The sequence below is a fragment of the Lygodium microphyllum genome, chromosome 28 (genome assembly GCF_053477565.2).
Source record: "Lygodium microphyllum isolate KBCC chromosome 28, Lygodium_microphyllum_v1.1.10, whole genome shotgun sequence".
NCBI lineage: Eukaryota > Viridiplantae > Streptophyta > Polypodiopsida > Schizaeales > Lygodiaceae > Lygodium > Lygodium microphyllum.
Genome location: NC_141162.1, coordinates 27,194,881 through 27,219,510, shown reverse-complemented (window position 1 = coordinate 27,219,510; position 24,630 = coordinate 27,194,881). Strand labels below are relative to the sequence as shown.

General features: G+C 45.1%; 1 protein-coding gene across 1 annotated transcript in view; it reads left to right on the top strand.

Annotated features, from left to right (window-relative positions):
- Nucleotides 1–24,630, top strand: part of LOC148011273 (uncharacterized) — a 297,099-nt gene that overhangs the window by 211,146 nt on the left and 61,323 nt on the right. The window contains exon 18 of the mRNA XM_087670938.1: nt 11,773–11,851. Within this exon, the coding sequence (XP_087527064.1) occupies nt 11,773–11,851 (79 nt within the window). The remainder of the gene's footprint in view (nt 1–11,772; nt 11,852–24,630) is intronic.

Sequence of the window (24,630 nt, the reverse complement as noted above, 5' to 3'; positions counted from 1 at the left end):
GTGACCACGAATGGATAGCTAATGATGTTTCCCACCAAGTACCATCAAAAGGACATAAAATTAGGATGATTCAGCATGAAAATTCCACATCATTCCATGCACAACTGCTTGCTATAATAAATTATAGCAAGGTACAATGAGAGCAAGCTGTAGGCAAAATGAATGCACCAAGTCAACCACTGACTGTCAAAGCATAACCGACATCAAGCGGGCATAAATCAACAAAAGATAATCATACAGACATTGAGCAAACACCCAAGCATGTCAAATGAATCCGTCAGTAAGCCAGCACACCCCCTGTGTAATAGGGCAAAGTGTACACAACACTAGCAAGACCTAATACAAATAGGTGTATACTCAGCGAGTGTAAAGCCCAAATCAGCCCAAGTACATCTGTGAGGACCACAGCATATCAACCATGCAACATCCAAGTGAAGATCCTCCCTCGCGCTCTTCTTTTTTTTCTTCTTTTTCTTCTCCTCTCTCTCTTTTTTTTTTCGTAATGGATGTTATATTTATAAAGTACTAAACAACAAAAGAGTTACAAAAGTCATGGCAAAGATGCAGAGGAAATTGCCATATGCCAGGGAAGTAAGTCCTCCTGAGGGAGTAAGTCAAAGTGCCGAATGAGATCTATCTGCCAATGCAAGAGACCTTTAAGCCTAGAAATATGTCCCTGTATATTAGCGGTTGAATCAAAAAGAAAAGCATTCCGAATGGTCCAATTGTGCCAACAGCCCCAGTATCTAAGAAAGTGAAACAAGATCTTCATATGCGCCTGTGCCAGTGTGGGGAATTTGGACCGCACAAAAACCCAATCAAAAGGGCTTAGTGCGAAGCCAACCACCCCTCGACAAACCGCTGACAAGAGTGACCAGATTTTCTTAGCGAGAGGGCAAGAAATAAATCGATGACGGGCCGATTCTAGATTGGTAATGCAAAAGAAACAATTGTTGTTGGAGATTTGACGCTTGGAAAGGGCTGAAGCAAGAGGAAGACCACCAATCATCACCCTCCAAAGAAAGACCTTGCATTTGAACGGTGTCTTGTTCAACCAGCCCTCCATCACAGTTACCTTTACCATGACTGAGATTTACGCAATCCCCATACAGTATTAGCTTTCGTAACCAGCCATTAATGATCTTTAATCAGAAGATGATACACTTGGTTAGCTGAGGCCTTTTCCAAATTCAGGCGGCCTACAAGGTCCCAATCTTGCCAGGGACGATCCAAAGCAAGGGCAGGAAAGGGTTGTCTATTTTGGAGCGCCATCAAAAGCTGTCCCCATAAATCATGGTATCCACGACGGATCCTGAAAAGCCTCCTGGCTGTACGAAAGGAGATCAACACATTACGACTGGCAAGGGTGGCATCTACAACTGAAGTCAAGCCCAAGCGTGCCATGCGGTTGAATTTTGGTCTGAGTTCATGTTTACCTTCCCAAGAAAGTAATCTCGAGGTTACCAACAATTCCAGTTGAAAAGAGTTAGCAGCTATGCGGTCCTCCGGTGGATGCCACTGAGCCTTCTTGAGAACCAATTTCCAGGAACATACCAAATGAGCAAGCAGGGATGATGAAGGACTAGAAAACCGAGAGTCTGCATTGAGAACATGCCACCAGGAGCTCCGAATTCGGGTATTACCATGCACAAGCCTGTGATCCTTAAGAAAATAACGGGCTATAAAGACCCACGGGTGATGATCCAAGCACATGGCACGAAAAAGAGACCAATGGAGTGCTAGCATATGAGTTTCGGCATCCAAAATAGCCCCACCACCCATGCGTTTGGGGGTACATGCATGCAACCAAGAAATCCATGAAATGCTTGCATGCAAGGAGTCCTTCCATAACATGAAATGAATGTACTGAGTAAGAGCATTCAATGTAGTAGTAGTCCAAGGTAGCAATGGCAAGAAATATGTGAGCATTGGCAACATAATTGTCTGAGCCACTTTGAGGCGAACATGGAAGGGCCAAGCCTGTGACTTCCAATACATAAATTTAGCTGCCAGTTTCTGTGAAATCCACTTTAGTAGTTGGCTGGGCTGAATATCAACACCCAAAGGGTACCCAAGATGCCTGACAATGGAACCACCGAGAACAACCATTCCTTGCCAGTCCAATGATTGCAAATCTGACTCCGTGCAACTGAGAATGGATGATTTCAAAGCATTGATATGAAGACCAGAAGCATGACCAAAGAGAGTCCAAACATCTAGTGCTTTGCAAAGATTATCCTTGTCCGCACGCAAAATCATAAAGCTGTCATCAACCAAGGATTGACTAATGAAGTGTTGTCCAAAAGGAAGAGATAATCCTGCCAACTGAGTAGAAGCTACCATATGAGATAACATCGAAAGAACCGGATGAGTCGCAAGGGAAAAAAAGAGAGGACTCAAAGGGCAACCCTGTCTCACAGAGCGTGCAAGGACAAATGGCTTAGTAACACCACCATTCAGCATAACTCGCAAAGAAGCCGCAGCACTAATGGTGTAGATCAAACGAGACATCCGAGTGCCAAAGCCCATAGTAGACATAAGTTGTGCAATGAAAGACGAGTCTAAATAATCAAAAGCCTTTTCCAGGTCCAATTGGATCAATATCACCTCCTAATGAGAGTGCCTTGCATAGTCAATAGCCATTTGCACATTTAAGACACTATGCAAAATGTTTCGGCCCTTGATGAAACCATATTGAAGAGGATGCATAATGGCGGGAAGATGCTTGTGGAGCTGATTCACCATCACTTTGGAAAAGATTTTATACATAGAACCCATCAAAGAAATCGAATGCCATTGTTTCAACATAGACGGTGAAGGAACTTTTGGAAGCAGTTTGATAAGTCCTTTCCATGAGGAAGGCATGAACCCCGTTTCCCAAACCTGCTGAAACATAGCCGTCAATGGTTTCACCAAGCGGATAGCAAAGACCTCAAAGAATTCATTGGTGAGACCATCCCAACCGGGACTTTTATCCTTGGGCAAGTGTAACAAAACATCCATAACCTCCTCCTCACGAATATTTGTCTCCAATGTAGTATGCATGTCAAGCGGAACCTGATTGCAGACCAAATCATAGAAAACTGAGCGGGCATGAGTAATTTGGTCAGAAGATGGAGAAGAAGAACCAAGAAGGTCTAGAAAATATATCCTGCACATATTCACAATAGTCTGAGGATCAGTGACCATTTGACGGTCTGCATCTTGGAGTCTAGTCATATTCTCTCGAGCAGGGGATGCATGGAGAGCTCGAAAGAACTTATGAGTCTGACAAGAACTATCTTGTAAATTCTCAGTCAACTTTTGCAATTTGGCCTGTTGATAAGATTTCAACTGAAACTCTTTAATAAGATCAGCCAAGCGCATAGCCAATGGCAGCAAAAATGCATCATCTGGAGCCTCCACCAGTAGGGAATGAACCAAAGCCAGTAATTCCTCCGCTGCTTGACGACGCCGCCGACAAAGGGAGGCGTGATGGATCCCATACTGCCGAACAACCCGCTGCACATTAAAAAGCAATCGTTCGAAAGAAGCATTGCCCTCAGAAGAGAAATCCAATAAAAATCTATGAATCAATTGCTTCATATACCCTGAAAGATTGAATGCTTCAAATAAGACGAGTTGAAACGCAAAGGAAGTCTATCCAGAAATTGCTTAAAAGGTGCAATGGGTTGTGCAATCATCTCTAGCTCTAGAGGAAAATGGTCCGATAAGGCATATTGCTGCAACACTTTCATTTCCAACATCTCAGGAAGAAAAGCATCATCCTGCATGATGTACATGCGGTTTAACCGCGACGATGTAGTAGTATACTCCACAGAATGAAAAGTAAACCCTGTAGAAGAAGGGTGTAGCCATGACCAGAGATCTTGCTTGAGTATGGCAAGAGCAAATGCATTCCACGTACGGCGTTCCGGAGCATCCATCACCGAATGCTCTGATGTGGATTGTGAAGGAGCATCACATATATTAAAATCCCCCATCAAAAAACCCCGTCTGCCAAGTGACAAGGAGGTCTGCAAAGTATTCCAAAGATCCTGGTGGGATAAAGGGTCATTTGGAGCATAGAGGCGAAGTAACCATAAGATTTCTCATTCAAATAAGACTTCAATCACCACAAAACGACCATGTACATTATTTTTAATAAGCACAGGCTGATATTTCTCATGTACAATCATAAGTACACCAGAATAATGCATGGCCCAATCATGGATCTGTAGGGTTCCGGCACTTTACAGATCGGCCACTAGCAGGGTTCTCATTGGTAGCAGGAGAGGGGAGGAGTTTCGGCTAGAGAGATCTGTCCGGCAAGGCTGCCCTCTTGCCCCATATTTGTTCCTAATCTTTTTGGACGTGATGTCCTATTTCCTTTGCTCACGAGTGAGCGGGCTATGTGGCCTGGGACTTCCGATGAGGGAGGAGATTGAGCTGCTAAACTCAGAGTATGCAAATGATAACGCTCTTTATGTAGAGGATGATGAGCTTATGTTGGAGAGAGTGAGACTAGCTCTGGAGGTATTTTGCACTAGAGCAAAAATCAACTAGCGAAAGTCTGTTGGTTTTCTTACAGATCTAGTCACGGAGTGGGGTGTCCACCTGGAGTTTAGATGGGTGAGCAGGGGATAGACCATTTGATATCTAGGGTTCCAGGTGGGGCTCGACATCACTCTTGCCTAGAAGTTTCTTCCAGTTCTGAACTCTATTAGGCAGAAGCTGACCTACTAGAGAACTGCCCGCATTTCTTTAGCAGGCCGAGCCTTGGTGGTCAACTAGGTCCTCCTAGCGACGGCTTGGTACATCGTCTCTTGTTGGTGTTTCTCCTCGTCTTGTGTGGTTCAGCTTCACCACCTAGTACGGAATTTTCTCTAGGTTGGCTCAAATGGTTCCAGGGACTCTTGGGCCAAGGTGGTGTGGGCGACCATCATCCACTGGCAACATCAATCTGAGGGAGGGCTTGGGATCATTGACCCAAAGTTCCAGAGCTTGGCCCTTTTGGACAAGCTAGTGGTCTGTGGTCTCACACCAAGTGGGCAGACATGGAAGGTCCTTTTGCAAGAGGGTCTCCAGGAGTGTAGACCAAGGCTTGGTAGCGGTTGGTTTGGCGGGGGTTGGAGGCCATCCTTGAGATGGATCTTTACGACTACCCAGATCTTCCTTCCTCTGTAGTTTACTTCAAGTGTGGCAGGGCCTTCTCAAGGCCCTAGTTCAGAGGCCCTTAGGATGCTAGGAGGAGATAGACTGCCAGCTAGTGTCTGGAACCACCAAGTCAGAGATTAGGACGGTATACAAATAGGTGAGTGATCCCACATTTAGTAGGTTGGCTGGGAGGCTGGCCCTTCTCGTACTATCACGACATGGGGGAAGGTTTACAGGATGGTGGATCAGGAGGTGTTGCAGTAGGCATCAAGATGTTAGCAAGATGTTGAGCTAAGGACGAGGGAGATTGACTCAGCAATCCCTCAGGAGTGGCTAGATCCCCCCATCTGAGATCCGGTGGAGCCTAGGGAGGTGTGGGTTGCTTGATTCTCACTAGCAGGTATCCCCTTACAGGTGGCAAGTAGAGTGGGTGGTGTCCACTACGGGACTTTCTTTACCATGCAAGATGGGGGGGCGTTTGGCTCTTGACAGAGAATAGTAGGATGAGGAGTTGTTGTCCTATCCTCTGGAGGAGGATTCGTGCGGTCCTGGACTCCAAGGGAAGACTTGGCGGCTCGACCCTTATGTGCCCTGGGAGGTGTTTCAGGAGTGGTGCCTTTGGATATGGGAGTGCATGCCACTTGATGAGTTGGAGTGGGATCCTGGAGAGTGGCTATGGCAAGCCACTGCGATCGCCCAAGAAGCCTCAGAGATTCTTGGAGTACACAGCCAGGATTGGTAGACATGTATTGATGCACGAAGACATGGATTGGGCACCTTCACGTAGCAGATACTGGGCGGAGCATATCATCGCGGATGCCTTCTGTCGGACCTTCTGACATCGCCTTTGGAACAGTTGGAGGCCGAGGAGGGTGTCGTATTTCCTTTGGCTTTTGGCACCTGGGGGTCTAGTTGTTGGGAGTTGGTTGGCCGAGATGCAGCAAGATGGAGGTTGTAAGAGTTGCCCACAGCAGCACTTGGAAACTCCAAAGCACTACCTGTGGTCTTGCGAGGCGGCACAACTCGTGTGGAGAGGAGCCTGCCATATTCTCCACCATGTGGTACCCAGCCTTGGATGTATCTCATGGGGGCTTTTTGCTGGTTGGCAATCAGCCAGGGGTGTCACCTCTTGTAAGAGGTCAGGATGTAGGAGACGATTTTTCTCATCGAGGCTAGGTCTTGTGCAGGTTAATTGCAATGTCCATGCGATCGCTTGTCAAAGATGTGGCATACATTAACGATAGGCAGGAGAGGTTGTACAAGTGGGGAGTTGTTGTTGTACCCATCAAAAAGACAAAAAGTTATGTCCTGATAACCTATCAAGCTACTTGTGCATCATAGGGGCTTAGTCGATTTCTACTAGGCAGGGCGACTCTGATTGCTTAGGCGACTGGGCTGGTGCTGGTGCGGGACTGTCGTGGGGTTGGGCAGGGCACATGTCGGCCGGGACATGGATGGTATAGTCTCGGGCCGCCACCATTTTCAAAATGCCTTTAAATAATTCATTGAACTCTTCCCTATCCCTGGCCACCTTTCCTGCCCTTGGGCATTTGGTGCTTGAGCGCTCGTGGGGGATTTGTGCAACTTGTGTCGCCACAGCTTGCACGCTTCGCTGAGCTTCGACTTTCATGGCTCGCGGATTTTTAGGGCTTCGTCCAGGACGGTGCCGCTTAGGCCCGCGTTTCTTTGCATATCCCTTGAGAGTGGGCACATAGCGCACCGGTGGAGGGGCGCGTGCCGCGTGCTCCTGTCTTTTGCGAAGAGCGTCTCTGCACGCCAGTTGTCCGTGGTTCTCCATGTTTTCCTTCTGGGGGCCTGCAAGATGCAATCCAAGGGTTAGACCTTGATACGGAATAAGATTGTTCGCATAGGAGGGATTTCAGTGTGGGTTGTCAAATGCATATAACTAGAAGAGAAGGTGCGGAACATGGTCGGCTTGGAGGCATTACCCATCCGCCAAGTATTGGAGCCCGCAGCAGAGCACTCATAGGTATGGGAGATCATAGGCAGTCTTACACGATGGCACATTTGGAAGGCACGCTATCAGGTGTTTTTTGGCGGGGAGTGCCTTTCAGTATATGTAACTTTGGCAGAGCTTGGAACCTCCATCATCCACTCCCTCTGCAGCCGGTGAGACCAGGTGCAGGGCAAGTCTTGAGCCCGTTAGGAACTCCGTTTTCACTTTCTGTGCAGTTGGGGCGGCCATGACCTGTTCTTCATGGTGCAGGCGGACAAGCCCAGATGGCGATACACCCTGCCTCCAAGGCTTCTTGCCCCCATCCCCCCCAGACCCCCTTGGGAGGCTTGTATACATGATGGATTTGTGATTTGCATCAGCTCCAGCTAGTCTGTTGAGCATGTGCACTTCGTTGTATTCAGCCTTCTGAGTAATATAATTAGCCACACTTTACTTGCAAAAATAAAAAACATTTTATCATGCAGAGTATATTTCAGTTCATTGTCATCTCAATGTCAATGACATTCTTTACATGGATGGGAACATATACTATAAGCATAATTGAGGAAGCACATGAGACTTCTTGCAAATAGAATTCATTTCCAGGACCAAAATCTTTTCTTTTTTGCATTTTATTTCTCTACTCTATAAAAGTCCCAGTTCATTCCATGACGCCAAAATCAAATACTCTAGGAAATTTGTCTCTTTCATCTGAACCTTCTCAGCAAGATGGTCTGCTTTGTGCAGACAAAGAACGAAAATTGGGCATATTGGACATGAGATTGCATCAACTGGAATACTGAGTGTCCTCAACCATAACCTGCTTGTCATATATTTCAGATTTCTGTCTGAAAAAATGACTATTTTCAACAGCTTGCTGAGATCATTTATGACAGTGATCAGTCCCAAAAGTATAATTATAATCTGTGAAAAAAGGAAACGCTTCAGATATGTATGATCACTACCAAACTGAAATTGCAGACTCCACATATGCTATGCATTTTCTTTTGCTTCCATAATCGTACATTCTCCAAACAGTAAACCACCATCCACTTTACATGTGCTTCAAGTCCACAGATCTGTTCTTCCTAATTGGGCTACATAACTCAAACACCAAACAACAAAAGCATGATGCATAAGGTCCATGGTTTGCAAAGGTTTTCTCAATTCATGGACCCCCCAATGAATTCCAGTAAATACGTCTTCGATTCCAGTATTCAGGGCTGCCCTTTTTTTGATGTACATGCTCTGACACAAAAACCCTCTAGCAGTAGAAGCGAGAATGTACACACTCCAATTTCAGCCTTAGGATTCTGAATTACAGCTTTGAATATTTTGGTAATCCAGTACAAGCTGCACACAAAAGCAGCATTTCTTCTTTTCTCTGATATTCCAGACTGATAATGACCAGCATGCTTCTCAGTTGTCTCCAAAACCTTCAGTATCTTCAGACTCTGTCAGCAGACCTACTGCTGCAAGAACACTATACCAACAGTTCTTGTGACCAGGAGGAACATCATAAACATATTGGTAAAGGATGAAAAGAAGGAGAAGAATAGAGACTCCATAAACCCCCCAACCTGCATGTCTTTCAGAAAGTTGGAAGACAATGGAGATTAGATGGCATATCAGAGTTTAGATCACGGACAGAGCTGATTCATCTTTTCCAAACAGTCACAACTGCATACACCAGGGAGAAAGCAAGGAGAACAGCACGTGTGTTTTTCTCTTCTTCCTTGTTGTCACTCCTTTTCCAACCTTAGTTTTATTTCTGTTCAAGCTATTTGACTTTAGCCCCTTTCTTTTTCAATACCTTGCTGGGAACATTTATTTCACCATCAAACCACTGTAAACAGGTGCCCAAACATTGAGAACATTGTGGTCTAGAAGTCAATGAAATTCATTCATCAACCTGCCTTTCTTTGGCTACATCACTGGGTCGGAAAGGACATAGATGATCACAATCTAGAGTTATGCCAGCTGCTACCTACTTGCATTTGTTTAGGGAGGGCATTTCTTCATCTTTCTTTGCTGACTTTTGGAGAAGACTTTCATCAAGTAGGTCCTCAACCCTTCATCTATAGACCATTTTCACCATCCCCAACACAAGTGATCAATGAAGAAGTGGAATTAAAAGTAGATTTAGCTAATGCTAGGGTCACTAGGATAAAGGAACCATCTACCCAAATATCAATATTTTTCTTTCCCCCTAAACAATATTGAGAATGACTTTTTGCATCTAGGATGCATTGGTTATAAGGGAACTTTGCAATAGCATATTCTTTATATACATGAACATGCAAATCCACATTTCTCTTAAGATTGCTTATGTCCCTAAGTGGTTCCATTAGAAAATGATTTTTTCAACTTGCAATATGATTGGGTACCTTTTGAAAAAAAGAAACCTATTTTTGTAATTTAAAAAAAAATTAAAAAAATGAGAGAAAAATAAATTCAAGTTATTGATGTGACACGTTTGGAAGATTGGTGGTCCCTTCTTGGAGGATGAACTAATTTGGAGGGCATTAAATGCCAAATGGAGACCTCCAAAAAGCAAGGCGATGGCTAAAAACAGGCCGCCTAGAACTGGATAGTGATGGGCTACAGTCGATGATGGCTGAATAATAGATAGTAGATGGCTGATGGCTGAAATCTGTACGGTAGAGTGAGAAACTTGCACAAAAGGATAAGGCTGAATGGTGGCCAACCTATCTATTTATAGATGTTAAAAAGTGTTCCAAAAAAGTAGGGTTTTGGGGAACCACTGAAACCCTCTCAAACGGCGTACCAAATCTATATTTTTCCTTAATTAAGCATATTTTGGGGCTGTCTAAAAATGCTAATAAGCTATAAAGCGTGTTTTATCTCAACACCAAGAACAAGAAGAAAAATAAAGATCATCATTCAAAGTCTTCCTTAGGCTTTAATACAGACTCAAAGAAGCCTAATGCCTACACTATGGCAAGGGTACTCATCCCCACAGGAAGAGTTGGAAGAAATATCCCTCTCACCTTCGTCCAAGCACACGAAGAATGGTAGTAAAACATTTGAGCCCTCCTCTACTTCTATACCAATTGTTACACACGAGTCCATATTCCTTCACATCCATGAGATGGAGGAGCCTTCTTCATCGATTGTCTCATCTTCACAGCAACCTTGGCTTATTGACAGTGGTGCTTGGAGTCATATGATTCCTTGAGGAAATTCGCTATAGGATCTTACAAGGACCACAGAATGTTTGTGAACATTATGGCCAATCTTCGGTATATAAGTCTTTATGTCGAATTTAGCAGAATAATAGCTTCAGATAGGATTTTTGCAGTTGGCATAGATCTTGGCTATGGCAGGTTTTCTGTAGCCTGTGAGATGTGTAGACCCAGAAAAGACTTAGGGGCACTGCCTATGGGGCTTTCCTAAGGCATGAGAGGTTTGGAGAAGACCCCGTCAAGATGGTCTGAGATTATAAAACTGACCAGAGGGATAGTAGCTTGGGGAATAGGAAGAGGGCTAAGATGTGGATATTAGAATTTTGAGGGGAGTCACTTCCAGAGGGATAGTAGCTTGGGTCATAGGAAGAGGGCTAAGATGTGGATATTAGAATTTTGAGGGGAGTCACTTCTTTCCCATTTCCAGTCATCACTTTAAGCACGACTCCCTTGCTGCAGATAGAGCAGATTATGGGGCATTGCCATAGATAAGAGATGATTGCTAGTGTTATAGCTTCCTTCATTTGGACTGCAAAATGTAATCATGCCATTGAGTTACATGAAATTTCTAGTGTACAGACTTGACCTAGGATTTGGACAGAGATTATTCATACACTCCATGGGAGATGGGAGAGACTACATGGTGGCTTTAAAGTGCATGAAAAGGAGAGATACTTTTACTTGTACTTGGGATTCTGGCACCTCCTTCCACTTTGGGTCACATATGGTTTGGCATGCTGCATTGCCTGTTTACTCAGCCCTTGTAGTAGAATTTTATTTCTGATGTGCCTTTTTATTCCTATACAAGGCTTATTTGTATTTTAGCATTGGGGGGGATATATTTCTCCCCTGAGTTTATCATTTGAAACTTGTCTTCTTTGAGGAAAGACCATCTATGCTGGAGTAGAGATAGTTATTACTCTGCAAGCCTTACAATTAATGGCGCCTCTTTCTTTGTCTGGCTAAATTTCAGTAATCCAACATGGCACATCACTGGTCCTAGACACATTAAGTGTTTTATTGAACCATGCAATTTGACCAGCTCAGCTTTCCTACAGTTTACATCTCAGCTCTCTGCAGCTGTATTTCTAGAGTGATCCTTATTGAGCCAAGGATTACAGATCATGCAAGCAAGCTTTGAAATTTGTGTAGCATATATAAGTAGCAGAACAAGAGTCCTGCAGAAATTCTTGAAAGCAAAACTGCCCCTAAAGTAGCATGTTTCTTTGGTACCTGTTGGAGAGGTGTTGAGGTTTTTGTTACCTCCATATGATGGATACAAGAAGCTATCTTGTTAATCACAGGGGAAAATACAGATGGTTCTTCAGTTAATACCTGGAGAATGTATTTGGAGATGTCCAGACATACCAATTTAATGACTATTATCTACTTTCTTGTATACGCTACTTAGACTAAATGACTGTGAGTTCCTTCTTGTAAATTCTGCTCAATGTGTGTAGATGTGCTTTGCAGCTACATATGCAGTACCAAAGTTCACAAGCTATCCCTTAATACTAATGACCTTCGAAGGTGTTCCATATACGATGGAAAGGTAATGATGAAGATCTTGAAGAAAATTGTCTCTTGTCAACACCACTGCACATTTTCCAGCTAAAGATTATCTAAAAGTTTCTTGTTTTCAGATATTTAACTGCAAGGTTTGCCAGAAAGTGAATCAAACTGACCTGTGTGTTGACAAAAGTTCTTGAATCAACAAGGTTGAACTGAAGCAATGCTATATCTTCAGCTTTCCTTCGTATTACCTTCATGAGATGAGTGATTATTACAACCATATGACCAGCTACTTAGGATCATCTGATGCAATTATATATATATATATATATATATATATATATTTATATTTGCAAGTAAAATGTGGCTGATCACCTGACCTGGGTGCGGATTAGGGGGGGTGCTCGGTAGGGGGGGTGATGGGGGTGAAGAGGATCGAGATATGGTGGGATGGCTACAAATGCATGGCGGGTGTTTTGGGGGGGGGGGGGGGGGGGGGGTGGCTGAGGGGCCTGTGGGAACTTAGGCGAGGCAGTCTGTGGCGCATGTGGATAAAGTGGGGGGGAGCGGTCCTGTCGGGTGGGGCGGACAGGGGGGGGCTGTGGAGTGCTTTGCCGAGAGGGGGCCGCTCGTTCGCCATCACCCTACTGACGAGGCTGGGCCTGAGGGGTTGGCTGCGCCTCCCCTTGCTGTCTCCCTCTCTGTTGCCTCTGGACCCGTGTGAACCCGTCAGCGTCCACCTGCGGACCTATGGGCGGAGCCGCCTTGGCTTCGAAACGTGTACAAACTGCTGCTTGATGCCCAAAGTTGTGGCAGCGCAGGCACTGCCCTAGTTGCCCAGTCACAATGACCTGCTGCCTAAAGGAATGCCCGCCTGCCTCAATCTCTAGGAACTGTGGGATATTCGACCTATGGGCGGAGCCGCCTTGGCTTCGAAACATGTACAAACTGCTGCCTGATGCCCAAAGTCGTGGCAGCGCAGACACTGCCCTAGTTGCCCAGTCACAATGACCTGCTGCCTAAACGAATGCCCGCCTGCCTCAATCTCTAGGAACTGTGGGATATTCTTGACCTCCTTCACTGCCACCCGTACCTTTGGGACCCCTACGGTTGTCACTGCATCCGCGAAGGACGCGGGAAGGACAGTGCCGAAGAGCCTCCCAAAGTCTTCCACCAACTGGCGGTACTCAATTGCCAGGCTGGGGAAAAGAAGGGTGATCGGGTGCCGAAGAAACTTGTTGTGGAGTGCAAACGCCTCCAGAGTAAAGCCACTGTACCAAGGGACCATGTATATAACCCCCTTCGTGGATTCATATGGTGAATTGGCGAGTAGCTCGCGAGTTGCGTCTGCCGAACTGAGGCGGACCATGAAGATCCCTTGGCCCAATAGGACCGCCTCCATGATCTGCGCTGTGCCGATGCGCAGCATGGAGTGAAGTCAGTCCCGAAGCTAGGCCCTGGCTGGGGAATGTCCTACTACCTCACCATAAATTGTTGTTTCCATTAGCTCCAGCTCCTTAGCTCGGACGGCTAAGAGCTGCTCCTCAGAGAGGACTACGCGCAAGGTGTTCAACTGGGGGGTACTCCATGAGTGCGCGGGCGTCTGACCATAGGTTTCCATTGCACATCCGTTCTGGGAGAACCTACCTATCGCGCTGATGTGCTGCTGGATGGGGAGTTGCTGCAGGGGGAGGGAGCAACTAGAGGAGAAGGGGGGGGAGGGGGGTATCGATGGCGAAGGGAGGGGGGGGGGATCTGTTTTCAATGGCGGTGGTGTTGCAGCCTGATAGCGGGCCAGGCCTCCCGGCAAGGCAGCACTCAAGGAGCGGGGAGTTGGGAGGGGGGAACAAAGATAGGCGGGGGGGGGATGGGCGCAGGTGGCTGTCGATGGCGCTAGTGGCTGATGACGATGGCGCTGGCGAGGGAGGGAGTAGATGGCGCTGGTGGCGAAGGCGATGGTGAAGGGGGGGGGGGGGGGGGGGGGGGGCGCCACGATGGCACTGGCACTAGCACTGGTGGTTGGTGGCGAGGGAGGGAGTCGATGGCGAGGGATGGAGTCAGAGGTGTTGGCGCACGACGAAGCGCCAGGATAGGGCGCAATGACTAGGTGGGGGGCACGACGAAAGGCGGACAGGGGGCACAGCGGCGTAACGGGTAGGTCTGATGCAATTATATACTTATTGCATTAATAGAAAGAAGTGTTTGAAGTAATTGAATGTTTTCATTGTATGAAGGCATTTCTAGGAGGCTAGGGTGAAGAGAGTTGGAGATGAAACAAAGGTGAGTAAAGAGATTGGTGTTGAGAAAGGTTTGAGAATGAGATATGATTTGTGAAAGTGCGAGGAATAGGAGGGAATGGGGACAGTAGAAAGAGAAAGAGGATGAGGGGAGAGGGACTAGAAGAGTGGAGGGGAAAGAAGTGCATGGAGAAATCAAAGTAATGGGGACAGTAGGAAGAGAAAGAGGATGAGGAGGGGCAGAGGGACTAGAAGAGTAAAAGGGCAAGAAGTGAATGGTGAAGTCGAAGTAAGGAATGGTGGGGGGCGTCCTAACAAAAGATTTAGAAATCATTGGAAATATAAGTGCAACGTTTCCTAAATTATTATTATTATTTTTAAATACTCATTTCACTCATAAGATCAAATTTTTACTACTTTGAATACTTGATTTTTTTAAGTAGGTTTAACAATCACAAATAGGTTTACTGCTTTGAATGTTTGATTTTTTTCAAGTAGGTTTAACACTGCAATAGGAAGTGATGTACCACATGGTCACTAGAAGTACTTGGTTGGCGACCACAACCTTCTATATTGTTACATCTTAGCACTGTTGGATCTTCATCGTGTACTCCCATATGCCATCGAATCCTCCTTAACCATACTACTTCACATGCAACAAAACAAGCTACCTTGTACTCTACTTCAGTAGAAGACAATGATGCAGTTGGTTGCTTCTTAATCTTAGAGAAGCTTCTTGAACCTAAAGAGAAACAATTTTTATAAACTACTTTGGTGTTCAAACTCTACATTGGGAAAGCCAAGCCAGCTGGATAACATGATACAGTGAAAACCGGATAGGAAAGTACTTATTAGGACTCCTGAGGCATTATTCACTAGCTTTGGGAGGAGGAGAGGAGCTATTGCCTCTACATTAGCCTCAGGGGGTGGACCTGGAAAGACGTTGAGCCACAATTTCAGAGCGATGAGTCTCTCTCTCACTCTTTTTTTTTTAGATAATTGAATTAAGTAGTAAATATTTTACATCAGACCATCAGGTCAGCTTTAGAAATAACAGAAAATAACAGACATCAAGGAAAGTCTACACAGACTCTTAACACAAAATTGTCACACTAAAAGTACAGCTAGCGTGGAGCGAACAATGTTCAGTCGGGGAGCAGCATTATCAGGAAGAAAGATCAGTAGACACCATAGAGGTGGTATGCCACAACACTAAACCCCGGATTTGGGCCACATGACCATGAATACCAGATACTGAATCAAAAATGAAGCCATTCCGAGTACGCCAAATATGCCACAAAGCTGTTCATCTAAGGAAATGGAAAAGGTAGGAATAATTTGAACTCAAAGAGGTCATGTAGCCTGCAAATCATTTTCTGTACAAGAGAGTAGAGTGGATTTTTGAGCATTAATATGAAGGCCTGATGCCATAGCAAAAAGTTTCCACGCGACCATTGCCTGATTAACATTCAAGCAATCTTCCTTAAGAAACATAAACGAATCATCTGCCAAAGATTGATCCACAAATTGGGCCCCACTAGGAAGAGACAAACCAATGATCTCACCTTGATTGGCCAACTTATCCAACAAAGAAAGCATCGGGTGAGTAACTAATGCAAAAAACAAAGGACTGAGAGGGCACCCTTGTTGTCAGAGAGAGTGGGATGAGGTAATTTCATCAATGATCCCTCCATTGAGTGCAATACGGGCCACTGCCCCCTGACCAATAGTATCCACAAGAGAAACCATATATGTGGCCCAAAACCCATGGTGAACATTAGTTGCCTCAAAAAAGACCAACTTACATGATCACATACATTTTCAATATCAAGCTAAAGCATGACCACTTGTTGGCCTGAAGCTTTTGCAAAGTTAATCCTAAGTTGAACATTCAACATGTTATGCATTATATTCCAACCCTTAATGAAACCGTATTGGTATGGAAGAACCAAATGTAGAAATACTTTCTGCAATCTCTTGGCAATGATTTTTGAAAAGATTTTGTATAAAGATCCCATAGCAGAAATGGGTCTCATTGTTTCAAAAAAGTAGGAGAGGGAACCTTGGGCAATAACCGAATGATTGCAATCTTCCAGTCTGAAGGCATGACACCGGAATTCCAAACTTGTTGACATAGGCGAGTCAATGGATCCTTAAGTTGCTCAACATTGGTTGAAAACAACTCATTAGGAAGCCCATCCCAACCAGGGCTTTTTCTTTTAGGCAAATGGGATAGTACCTCTTCCACTTCATCCTTTGAAATTTCCGCCTCCATTAAGGCTACCCATTTTGGCAGAACCTGATTACTAACCAAATCACAAATATATCTACTAGCAGAGTGTATAGCGTCAAACACAATCTCTCGAGAGCCCCACAATGATTTATAAAAATCTACACACATCTGAATGATGGGTGCAAGTTCTATCACCATAACACCTTGCTCATTCTTCAGACAAAATATATTTTCCTGGGTATATTTCTAATGTAATCAAGCAAAGAATTGGTGAGATTGACAGTTGTTATCGTGCAAATCTTCTGCTCTAGACAGCAATTTGTAGTTAGCATATCCTTGTTCCTGTAAAGATTGAACTCGGCCTTTCAACCATTCAATGCATGCAAGCCAGTCATCAGTTGTATCCTCCAACTAACATAAAGACAACAAATGGGCCAACAAAGATTGTGCATGCAGCAATTCAATGCGTAAAATAGAAGCATGCTGAATACCATACTGTCAGGATAACATATGTGCATTATCCCTAAAAACAGGCCATGCTTTCATTCCTTTTGATATGACCCCAGAACGAAAGGAATCAATTATTAGTTGAATACATTCCAAAAACTAATTTTGCAAGAGAAAGGATTGATTGAAACGAAGAGGCAAGCGAGCCAAGAGAGCCTTATAGGTATGAATAGGTCGATGTGTCATTTCCAAGATCAAAGGATAGTGATCAGACAAGACATGCTTTTACTCTATCCACATATCAATGACTGCAAGGAGAAAACAATCACTTTGACAAACATAGATCATATCCAGTCTGACCCATGTGTTTGGATGCTAAAGAGAACGATAAGTATATCCTGAGTGTGAGGGATGCAACCAAGACCACATGTCTTGTTTCAAAGACTTAGCTGCAAAAGCATCCTAGGCCTGTCGCTCAGGATCATCCATAACCGAGTGTTGAGAAGTCATTTGATCCAGAGATGTATAGGCATTGAAATCACCCATTACAAAGCCTTGACGAGCCATGGCAAGGCAATGTAAGTCATCCCAAAGCTAACGACGTTCACGAGCACTAGAAGGAGCATACACACCCACCAGCCATAAAACTTCTCCCTCATATAGGATTTCCAAAATCATGAATCTGCCTTGATGATCTTGAGAAATCAGAGATGGTTGCAATGAAGATCTGATAGCCAACATTACTCCAGATTTATGTGGAACACACCCACTAAAGAAAATAGAATAATCCTTATATATATAAGATGATCCTACCAAAGCATGTTGTTTATGCTCCACAGCACAAAGAATATCCCAATCGCCGGCTAACACAACTTTCCACAACCGATACTGCTTACTGCCGAAGAGATACCTTTAACGTTTCATAACGCAATTCTTATGATGGATTACAAAAAAGAAAACTACTGAATCCCCACCTTCCCTTTCCCTTTAACATCAACTGCTTTGGCTGCCTGAAATCTTTCCATCTCGCTTCGAATCACATCAACCAGATCTGCCCTTTGCAAACTAGCAATTGAAGTACGAGAACGAAACTCCTATTGCTAGGCATGGAAAACATCCTGAGGAGGCACCATCCTCCCTCGCGAATCAAAGTGCAAAGTAGTATTAGAGACCCTTTTTTCATCAACACTAACTACAGATTGAGGTTTTATATAGAACCCCCTACCTGGGCGTTGAAATGTTTGAGTAATAGTCTGGGGAGCTGGGTGAACACGAATAGACCAAGGCTCCTGTCTAGCATTACGGCGAACCATCATAACCCAGGAGTTATCTTGAGGAGACAAGTTTTGACCCATCGAGGGTGATGCATGCTGATTTCCAGCTTGAGAAGCAGCCTTCTTTCCATCTACTTGTCTCTGCTAGACAATCTGCTTAGAAGTGGCTTCAGGTTGCTGAGCCATCTGCTAGAGAAGATGGTCATGCATATCCAAATCATGATCCAAAGTGTTGAGAAATGTGCAATCACATCCACTATAGCCTCTTTGTAAGGAACAACAAGGCAAAGAAACACATTGCAAATAATGTCTTAGACTAGGTCATGTATGCATGGTTTATTAAAACCACAGTTTGTGAATACCATGGTTACTTTCCACTTTTTTCCACCTACCAATACCACCCACTGTAAGCTTATAAAAGGCACTCATCCCCACACTCATTTCATCAATCATTATCATTCAGTTGTACTTGCATTATGCTTGGATAATATTAGTTATCCTTCTTTGTCATTGCTTATGCCTCATTATGATTATCTATTTGCTCATCAGTGATCCTTCTTAGCATGTATCTTCAATATTTTAATATGATATCAAAGCGGGTTTCAAGTTAATGAGTCATTAGGCCATTGATTGGGTCAATCCAGTTTGAATTTCTGGCTCCCTCCACTTTTCCATGAATCTCTCACCTACCTCCATAGCTATCCACCTTCATTGTTTGCTGCATCTATCTCCCTTCTCCTCAACTCCAGTCCTCTCTGGCAACTTAATACTCACTGCAGCAGCTCCTCGTCCGCCATCCTGTACACCTCCCACCATGTCCTGATTGTACGAGCTAGGCTGGCCTTCTTATCAGCCCACTGGATGTGGGGGCGCTCGCCAATCTGTGCCCCTGCCTGATCTTTGACCTAGGGGTTCTAGATTAGCGACTGACGGTCTATCTCCTCCTGGTAGCCTGGGGGGCTCTAGATTAGGTCCTTACAGAGACCTTGCCTGCCACACGCGGAGTAAGCTGCATAGGAAAGGTGATCTGGGGGGGGGGGGGGGGGAGGATGATCTGGGCTAACATGAAGATCCATCTTAGGGACATCTTCCACTCGCCACCAAGCCTTGGTCTACAGTCCTAAAGGACCTCCTGCAATAAGACCTTCCAGGTTTGCTCGCCTCGTGTGAGCCCGCGGACAACTAGCTTGCCCAAGAGGGCCATACTCTGATACTTTGGGCCTATGATCCCAAGCCTTCCCTTTGACCGATGTCGTATGATGGTCACCCATGCTGCCTTGGCCCTAGAATCTGTGGAACCATCTGACCTTGACCAAAGAAAGTTCCGCACTACGCGGCGAAGCTGCACTACGCATGATGAGGAGAAGCACCAACACAAGGCGATGTACCAGGCCGTTGCTAGGAGAACCTGGTTAACCACCAGGGCTCGGCCGGCTAGTGAGAGGCGAGCTCTGCTCCAATAGGTCTATTTCCTCCAAATAGAATCAAGGATAGAAATAAACTACTGGGCAGGAGTGATGTCGAAATCCCAGGTGGACGCCCCACTCCGTGCTAGAATCCGGGTCTGTGAGGAAACCAACCGACTTTTGCCAATTGATTTCCGCTCCCCCTTGTAGAATAGAACACGTCAAGAGCCAGCATCAACTCATCGTTCTCTATGTAGAGTGCTGTATCATCTACATACTCTGAGTCTAACAACTCAGTCTCCTCTCATTGGAAGTCGGAAGCCGCGTAATCGGCTCACACGTGACCTGAGGAAGTGAGACATTGCCTTTGCAAAGAGTAGAAACAGATATGGGGCCAAGGAGCAGCCCTGTCGAACTGATCTCTCCAGTCGAAACTCCTCCCCTTGCCTTCCGCCTATGAGAACCATGCTGGTGGCCAATCAATAAAGGGCGGAGACCCCGCAAATCCAAACCTCCAGGAATCCCAACCTCACCATGGTGCCCTCTAGAAAATCCTAGTCCACCCTGTCATAAGCTTTTTTGAAATCCAAGAGTAGTACGGCCAGTCTCTGCCCACTGTGCTGAGCCCACTCTGTCCCCTCAAAGAAGGTAAATACATTGTCTAGGATGCTCCTATCCTGGACAAAGCCTGTCTCTGTGTCATGGATGATGTCTAGAAGCATGGGGCGTACTCGCCTACCAATCATCTTGCCAGTGCCTTATAGGAGCCACTGACAATAAGGTGATCGGTCTCCACTGGGAAAGCTCCAACTGGTCTTCCCCTTTGGGGAGAAGACTGATAAGGCCTGACAAATGACTCCCTGGCATCTACCCTGAATTGAAAATCTCCACTGGGAAAGCTCCAACTGGTCTCCCCCTTTGGGGAGAAGACTGATAAGGCCTGACAAATGACTCCTTGGCATCTGGCTTGAACTGAAAATCTCCTGGAAGGCCATTAGTAGGGGGTCCTTACCCTACACTTGACCTAAGCCGATCAGAGCTAAACCATGTGATCAAGCAGACATACTGAAGTTAGATAACGAAGAAGACCTGGATCCGACCCCCCTCCCCCCATGGCACGAGGATGGCACACTACTAGACCCACTTCCTTCAAGTATCTGAGGACGGTTTCATCACCCAACCCAATTACATGGACACACAGCTGCCTCATGGACTACACACAATTATTGGTCAGATCTGCACCTCATCCCACCTCCTAAGGATTGAGACAGGCAGATGGGAGGGTATACAGATAGAAGAATGCATATGCCCACTATGCGACAGAGAGCCAGAGACAGAGGAACACTACATCTGCCAATGCACTGTATATTATGACATACGAGGTAGATACCACTGTCTGTTTCGAGAGGGTTTTGGACCCCTGAGACGGATCATGCAGTTTGAGGATCAGAGATGCTTGGGATCCTGGAAACGATATCAACACATTGTGACTGGCAAGGGTGGCATCTACAAAACTGAAGTCAAGCCCAAATGTGCCATGCGGTTAAATTTTGGTCTGAGCTCATGTTTGCCTTCCCAAGAAAGTAATCGCGAGGCTGCCAACAATTCCAATTGAAAAGAGTTAGTAGCTAAGCGGTCCTCCGCTGGATGCCACTGAGCCTTCTTGAGAACCCATTTCCAGGAACGTACCAAATGAGCAAGCAGGGAGGATGAAGGACTAGAAAACCGAGAGTCTGCATTAAGAACATGCCACCAGGAGCTCCGAATTTGGGTATTACCATGCACAAGCCCGTGATCCTCAAGAAAATAACGGGCTATAAAGACCCACGGGTGATGATCCAAGCACATGGCACGAAAAAGAGACCAACGGAGTGCCAGCATATGAGTTTCGGCATCCAAAATAGCCCCACCACCCATGTGTTTGGGGGTACATGCATGCGACCAAGAAATCCATGAAATGCTTGCATGCAAGGAGTTCTTCCATAACATGAAATGAATGTACTGAGTAAGAGCATTCAATGTAGTAGTAGTCCAAGGTAGCAATGGCAAGAAATATGTGAGCATTGGCAACATAATTGTCTGAGCCACTTTGAGGCAAACATGGAAGGGCCAAGGCTGTGACTTCCAATACAAAGACTTAGCTGCTAATTTCTGTGAAATCCACTCTAGTAGTTGGTTGGGCCGAACATCAACACCCAAAGGGTACCCAAGGTGCCTGACAATGGAACCACGGGGAACAACCATTCCCTGCCAGTCCAATGATTGCAAATCTGACTCCGTGCAACTGAGAATGGCTGATTTCAAAGCATTGATATGAAGACCAGAAGCATGACCAAAGAGAGTCCAAATATCTAGTGCTTTGCGAAGATTATCCTTGTCCGCACGTAAAATCATAAAGCTGTCATCAGCCAAGGATTGACTAATGAAGTGCTGTCCAAAAGGAAGAGACAATCCAGCCAACTGAGTAGAAGCTGCCATATGAGATAACATCGAAAGAACCAGATGAGTCGCAAGGGCAAAAAAGAGAGGACTCAAAGGGCAATCCTGTCTCACAGAGCGTGCAAGGACAAATGGCTCGATAACACCATCATTCAGCATAACTCACAAAGAAGCTGCAACACTAATGGTGTAGATCAAACGAGACATCCGAGTACCAAAGCCCATAGTAGACATAAGTTCTGCAATCTCTCTCTCTCTTTTTTTTTCTTTAAAAAAAAAAATATCTCTCTCTCTCTCTCTCTCTCTCTCTCTCTCTCTCTCTCTGTGGAATCAATGTCACTTGCCCAATTTAAGTCAAAATTTCCCACAAAAGCACTTTTGGAACTGTATTTGATACCGTAGTTAAGAGTTCCCTTTAAGTATCTGAGCATCTGCATCCCATCTTTCCAATGATTTTCTTGTGGTTTGTTTGAGAACATGCTCAAAACACCAACAACAAAACTGATATCTATGTTAGATTTCATGGAAGCAGGAAGGAGAGCAACACGGAGTGAAGCAACATGCTTACACTCTCTATTCTTCTTCTTATTCATTTAGCACACACATAGTGCATATACAACCTAAGGTCATAAAGACCATTCACACTAGAAGTAACACTGACTTATTTAATACACCTAACTGATCTAGCCAGACTAGCTGTGTCCAGCTCATGTCGGTCAAACACACAAGTACGAGCTTGATATTCTAACACTCCCCCTCAAGCTCAAGACAGCATATGTACTCCAAGCAGCTGTCTAAAACTACAAAACTTATCTTTACCCAAGGACTTGGTAAAGATATCTGCTACCTGTTCATCAGTCTTCACATGCATAAGAACAACTCGTCCTGCAAGAACCATCTCTCTGATAAAATGGTAGTGTACCTCTATGTGTTTTGTCCTGGCATGATAGACTGGATTCATAGCCAGGAGTACACTACTCAGATTGTCACATAGCAGCTTCACTGGAGCATCTACCTGTATGTCCAAATCAGCCATAAGCTTGAGCAGCCATGAAATCTCGCATGCTGCCAATGCAGCACCCCTGTACTCTGCCTCAGTACTTGACAAAGCAACCGTAGGCTGCTTCTTGCTGCTCCAGCTAATCATGCCGCTACCAAATCCAAATGCATATCCACTCGTAGATCTACGATTATATGAGCAACCTGCCCAATCTGCATCCGTGTATCCAGTCAATATCAAGGGTTTATCTCTGACATAGAACAACCCATACTCTACAGTGGACTTAACATATCTCATAATGCGTCTAACTGCATCCAAGTGCGGCTTTCTAGGCTGCTGCATAAACTGGCTAATGAGCCCTACAGCATAGCTCAAGTCAGGCCTAGTGATGGTCAAGTAAATCAAGCTGCCAACCATCTGTCTGTACATAGTCACATCCTCTACTTCAGCCCCAGTGTTCATGTCTAGCTTGACATTCTGATCAAGAGGTGTATCCAGCGGTTTGCATTCAGCCATGCCATACTTCTTCAGCATCTCTATGGCATAGTGCTTCTGCATCAGCCATAACCCATTGTCAGCTGGAATTACCTCAATGCCTAAGAAATACTTCAGTTCTCCCAGGTCTTTCATGTCAAATTCAGATTTCAGCATCTTCATTGCATGCTGTATGCCCAAGTCATCATCACCAATGATTATCAAATCATCAATATATATGACCAGCACTACTAAACCACTGTCAGTCTTCTTTGTAAATAGGCTATGATCAGCCCTACCAACAGCAAAACCCAATCTCTGCAAGTAGTTACTGATCCTAGCATGCCAAGCTCTCGGAGCCTGTTTCAGCCCGTACAAAGCCTTTTTCAGCCTACATACATAATGCTGAAAATCAGGGTACACATACCCTTCCGGCTGAACCATATAGACATCCTCTGCTAGGTCACCGTTAAGAAATGCATTCTTAACATCCATCTGCTGCAATTTCCAGCCTTTAGTAGCAGCCAAGGCAATCACAGTGCGTATAGTTGTCATCTTGGCAACAGGGCTGAATGTTTCCTCATAATCAAGTCCATACTGTTGGGCATACCCCTTTGCAACCAACCTGGCTTTGTATCTCTCCACACTGCCATCTGACTTGCATTTGATTTTATAGACCCATTTGCAGCCAATGGTCTTTTTCCCTTCAGGCAGTGGTACTAAATCCCATGTTTTATTTTCAGCCAAGGCATTCATTTCTTCATCCATGGCTACACACCAATTCTTATCTTTCACTGCTTCAGCATATATACTTGGTTCTTTGACCTCCATCACTTTTGTCATGTACGCATAATGCTTTGCAGAGTAGCCACTGTATGTCAACCTATCAACAGGGTATCTGACCCTCTGCGAGCGTCTAAGCTGTGGTGCACTACTCGATTCACCTCTCTCATGAGGCGGAATGTACCTGCTCTGCCTTGTGCCAGGCGTATAGACAGTCGGAATACCAAGTTCGCTGTCTAAAGTATCACTAGACTCATAGCCCGAAGTCATTCTTCCAGGTGTCATCATACCAGATGCATCCTCAATAACTTTCTCTTTTCCTTTGCTGTCCAAGACATCATGTCTTCCCCTCACTGACATACCCGTGTCAGTGGACGGCGAGCTCCTCAATCTTCCTGTCCATGGGGATACTGTCTGACTACGAGGTCCTGTCATAACAGTACTCTGCTGTAAATCAATTGTAGAGGCATGAGTGGAAGGAGTATCCGCTGGCACTGCAACTGGTGATACATACCAAGAACCCATC